This window comes from Danio rerio, chromosome 3 (assembly GCF_049306965.1).
Source record: "Danio rerio strain Tuebingen ecotype United States chromosome 3, GRCz12tu, whole genome shotgun sequence".
Taxonomy (NCBI): Eukaryota; Metazoa; Chordata; class Actinopteri; order Cypriniformes; family Danionidae; genus Danio; species Danio rerio.
This window is the reverse complement of record NC_133178.1, coordinates 63,277,376-63,282,500: the sequence shown is the minus strand read 5'-3', so window position 1 is coordinate 63,282,500 and position 5,125 is coordinate 63,277,376. Positions and strand designations below refer to the sequence as shown.

The window sequence follows — 5,125 nt, the reverse complement described above, 5'->3', positions numbered from 1 at the left end:
CCTTGTAGTGTAACCCATGTCCCAAAGTATCAAATCAAGACATTATTTAATAGAAACAATTTTTTCACAAAACACCTTTAACATCCATGGACTCTTTCCATTACCTGAAATAAAAAGTGTTTAAGAGTTCATATAAGGATCCTAGGATCAAACTATATTTCATCCTCATTCTTAAGATGTGAGACTAAAAGCAGATCTGTGACTTGTGAAAACCTAATAATGACTGAATATACACATCGAGAGAGGACGACTCAGTATTCTGACGAGGACTTATAGCCGAATTGTTTTTTCTTTTCTTCTTTTGCATTGTTTGTGACGTTTTTTATAAGCTAATTTTGAGAGGATCCCGTGCTTATGATTGATCACAGATGGTCCCACATCACCTAACATATCCCACATAGCAAAATATCACTAGCCCACACAACCAGCTGTTGCTTGGCCCACATGGCGCAGTGAGTTATGGTACATGACTGGACCAAGTCTGACTTCCAGACAAAGGCCAAACATGGACCAAATCTGGGCCAAGTCCTAGCCAATTTAATAACCCATAACTGGGCCTGAACTGGGCCAGATATGTTAATGTGTCAAGTCTGCAACTATATTTATTATTATTATTTTTTTTTTGTGGTTGTTGCTGTAATACGTTTATTCTTATTAGTACTTTTATTGTTATTTTTACTGTTTTAGAGTGTTTGCTATGATTTTGTTCAGCTCTTTGGTCATCGCCAAACTGAAGTAAATGGGTTTTATAAATAAACTTTACTTATTTACTACTTACTCTTAGCAAGCGTACATCTCTCCTTAGCCATCGCTTTATCTGTCATTAGCCAGAAATAAGTTGGAGGAGTTTGTCGAGATCCATAGATATACACACTAGATATCGCATAGGGACCCTGAGCATGCGTCAATAGCGCCGCCACATTGGTACAGTGCTCCCAGGATAAATGTCATTCAACCGCACTAGTCAACACAGTGTTATTACGTGAAGATGCTGGACTTTAGCGCTGTCTGGGTGTAGTAACGAGCAAACAAAGAAAACAAAGGCAGATCATTTCACAGGTAATATTAAGTTTTTTTTTCTGTTTTTGTATGTTCTGAACCTTTGTGCTAATCAGGTAACGTTATTGATGATAATACAGTCACTTACTGCATTCACTATAAGGCAAAGCAGCTCCAACTCACACTAAACACTCGGCTTATGCTAGTTTTGTTGTTTAAAATCAGTAAACAATGCAAAAGAAATATGACAACGAGATGCTGCGCTGCCAGAAACTATATTGTCGGCTAGTGAAGGAGTCGTTCTTAACAGGGATTCATTCACAAACGAATCGCTCCCTCCGTCAGTATGAGAAGTGAAAGCAGGAGAGGAGCTGTGTTTCAGGACACGGATTAGATCAAATTTAACAGGGAGGGTGGATAGTACATTTCTGTACACACAAACACAAGCTTTTTGTCAGGAATGCCCGTGCAGTCACTGATCCATCAATGTAGAAAAGTGATGTAAAATTATAATTTTCATAATAAGAAAAAAAAAATTACATACTTACATCCAGGAAAACTCCCGATCATAGATATATGTGTATATGTGTATATCTCTGGCTTTGGATGGCCACAGTCCTCCACTGTACCTTGGTCCCGCATTCATTTCAAAGGAGCGCTACCCTGTACCAAGATGGCGGCGCTATTGACGCATTCCGTCCAATAGACAACAATAGGCCAGGCGACATCTAATGTATATATCTATGGTCGAGATCTACCTGAGCTCAAACTCTCCTCCCACCTTGTTAACAGGAGGGAGCCCCTGGCTCGAGGATCTCATAAGCTCAGGGTTCTCTTCCGGGACAGCATGCCAAACACGCTTTATAATCAATCATTAGCTCAGTGTGAACTCCTGAAAATAAATGATCGAGCATTTTTGCTGCTTGTCATCCTGTTATAGTGTATTCCTCCGATTATCCAAATGCTCATTCAATAAAGATTCTTTGTTTAACAAACATGATCTGAGCGATTCTTTGAGGAACATTTTTCTACTGTGCTGCTTTATTCAAGTCCCCACTTGGAACATTTATATCTTTATTTTGAACCATGATGGAAGATTTGCATTCATTCTTTCATTCTCCTTCAGCTTAGCCTCTGATTTATCAGGGGTCTCCACAACAGGATGAACCGCCGGAAGATTTGCACGTAACCTGAGAAAGGAAAAAAAAAAGTGTGAAATTATTACGCCGGGAGCCTGAATTCACATCTTATATTTCATTTGACATCCAAACGCACCCGCGGCTCAAAAACACATCAGACAGCTCTCCTGCACATCAGTCTCTCTCCTTCAGCCTCCATCTCATCTGCATACCGCCGCGTGATTGGCCAGCAGCAGGAGATGCACCAGCTCAACAATTGGCTGAGCTCTGAAGAGGCTTTGATTCACAACCTCTATAAATAGAGCACACAAACCCAGCAGCTCACCATTGAACATTTCACACGCTCCGATCCTGAGCTCCAGCACAGCACACAGAGGCAGAACGTCAAGGAACCATGTCTCTGGAAGTCAAGGAGAAGACCGAGGTGCGTCTGGTGTTCATGGGAGCTGCAGGTGTGGGTAAAACCGCATTGATAAAGCGCTTTCTTCAAGACAGCTTCGAGCCCAAGCACCGGCGCACCGTTGAGGAGCTCCACAGCAAAGAATATGAAGTAGCTGGAGTCAAAGTGACCATCAACATCATGGACACCAGCGGGAGCTACTCGTTCCCAGCAATGAGGAAGCTTTCCATCCAAAACGGAGACGCTTTCGCTTTGGTCTACTCCGTAGATGATCCTGAATCTCTAGAAGTGGTGAACAGGCTCCGCGAGGAAATCCTGGAGGTCAAGGAGGACAAGTTCACGCCAATCGTAGTTGTAGGCAATAAGAAAGATCGGCTGATCGAGCGCCGGGTGTCTGCGGACGATGTTCTGGCGAAGGTGGAGATGGACTGGAACAATTGTTTCATGGAGGCTTCGGCTAAAGAAAACGAGAACGTGATGGAGGTGTTCAAGGAGCTTCTCCAGCAGGCGAATCTCCCCAGTCGATTGAGCCCAGCGTTACGGCGGCGCAGAGAAACCTTTCCTAAAGACTTGAGTCTACGGCCACCCATGAACAAAACTAACAGCTGCTCCGTCTCATAAAGAAAAAGACTAGATGGTTGAGTTTCTGCTCAATGCAGTGCAAGAGCGCTGATGTGGACGGATCCTTGAAGGCACATATAGAGACACTTCCCATAATTCTGCTCTACAACCAGCACTAAAAAGAAGAGGAAGAAGGGAAAGAAGAGGGAAATAAGACTACAAGGTTGAGATTCCACTCTCTGCAAAAGATCCTTGAAGGGACGTAAAGATGCTTTTGTTACATAGTGAAAGCAAGCATGAAGGACAATTGATGAAGGGGAAATGAACAAAATAAAAATGTAAACTGTTGAATGTTTTAATGGAGGTATTTTGATCCTGAAGATGATCAGTCTTGTGTGATTTGTGTAAAGAGATAACGCTACTACTAGATCATGATATTTTTAATGGGATTGCAGTTTTGTTAACATAATTCAAAATGATGCTGTATGTGACATTCGTTGGTTTACTAATTGTTGCAAGTATTAAGGTCACCGTGTCAATTGTTCAGTTGCATACTGTTGAAATGTGTGCACTTGCACTTTTACTCATCTGTCGGAAACTCATCTGATGCACTGATTTCTTTCTTTGTTTTGCAAAATTGCTTTTTTTGTATTTTTACTTTGATGCAACTTGTAAAATATGTTTAATTTTTTATTATTAAGCAAAACGACTTTTGCTAAATGATTTTTTTTTTTTGTTTTATTTTTTTTGTACTTTTGGTCAACACAACTTGTAAAAATAAACATTTTGTGCCAGCAAATATGTTGAGAATTTTTTTGTATGTTTTAATTGACATTTTTTGTTATTTTCATTTTTTGACGCAACATATTAAATAAATAAAATATTTAATAATACATTAATAGTGTGTCGTTGTGGTGCATTAAATGCTTTTATGTTTATAAAAATAACATATATATATATAACATTATATATGTTTTATAAGCAATTATGTTTAATGAATTTAAAATTTGTGAAAGCACAGAGAATACTCATAAATATAGATCTTTCTATGAATAGAAAACATTTTAAATGCAAGTGTTTAATGTTAACTTGAGTTTAATCATCATACAGCAAAATAGAACAGATTGATGTGTGTGTGTGTGTGTGTATAATCATTCATTTTCTTGTGTGTGTGTGTGTGTGTGTGTGTGTGTGTGTGTGTATAGTATATATATATATATTAGTGCTGTCAATTGATAAAAAAAAATTAACTAATTAATCGCACTTCTAAAAAAATTAATCGCGTTTAAAAGACTGAAACTTGTAATTTTGGCTATTCGAGTGTAAAATTAATGTAAACGCAAGACAAATACTGTTTAAATTCAAAATATAATTCATCATTAGAATTTTTGTTTAACTTGTAACACAGATTTCTTCATGTAAACAATATGCCCACAATAAACCATCAAGATCCTGGCTTGACAGCCATATTTATTACAGAAATTAAAACACAGGCATGTTAGAGCCATTTGAATTTCAAAACAATCAATGCCAATAAAGAAAAAAATGACTTCCATGTTGCATTATAAGTGGACTGTAAAAAAATGCCAAAATACAAGCATTACAGATATGGAAAATTGAAAATTATGATAATAATAATAATGACTTTTGCAAAATGATTTTTTTTTTGTACTTTTGGTCAACACAACTTGTAAAAATAAACATTTTGTGCCAGAAAATATGTTAAGAGATTTTGTTTTGTATATTTTAATTGACATTTTTTGATGCAACATATGAAAAAAAAAAAAAAAAAAAAAATATATATATATATATATATATATATATATATATATATATATATATATATATATATATATGTATATATGTGTGTGTGTGTGTGTGTGTATATATATGTGTATGTATATATATATATATATATATATATATATATATATATATATATATATATATATATATATATATATATATACATACATACATACATACATACATACATACATACATACATACACACACACACACACAC

The 5,125-nt window shown here is 36.7% G+C and overlaps 1 protein-coding gene across 1 annotated transcript; it reads left to right on the top strand.

Moving 5' to 3' along the window:
• The first annotated feature begins 2,494 nt into the window (after positions 1-2,494).
• On the top strand, positions 2,495-3,992 carry rasd4 (rasd family member 4). Its single transcript, NM_001007781.2, has one exon. It carries the CDS (start codon positions 2,533-2,535, stop codon positions 3,157-3,159), a length of 627 nt encoding a protein of 208 aa, NP_001007782.1. The 5' UTR covers positions 2,495-2,532; the 3' UTR covers positions 3,160-3,992.
• The last annotated feature ends 1,133 nt before the right edge of the window (positions 3,993-5,125 follow it).

Coding starts and splice junctions, on each gene's coding strand:
- rasd4 (NM_001007781.2), top strand. CDS start 2,533: ATGTCTCTGGAAGTCAAGGAGAAGACCGAGGTGCGTCTGGTGTTCATG.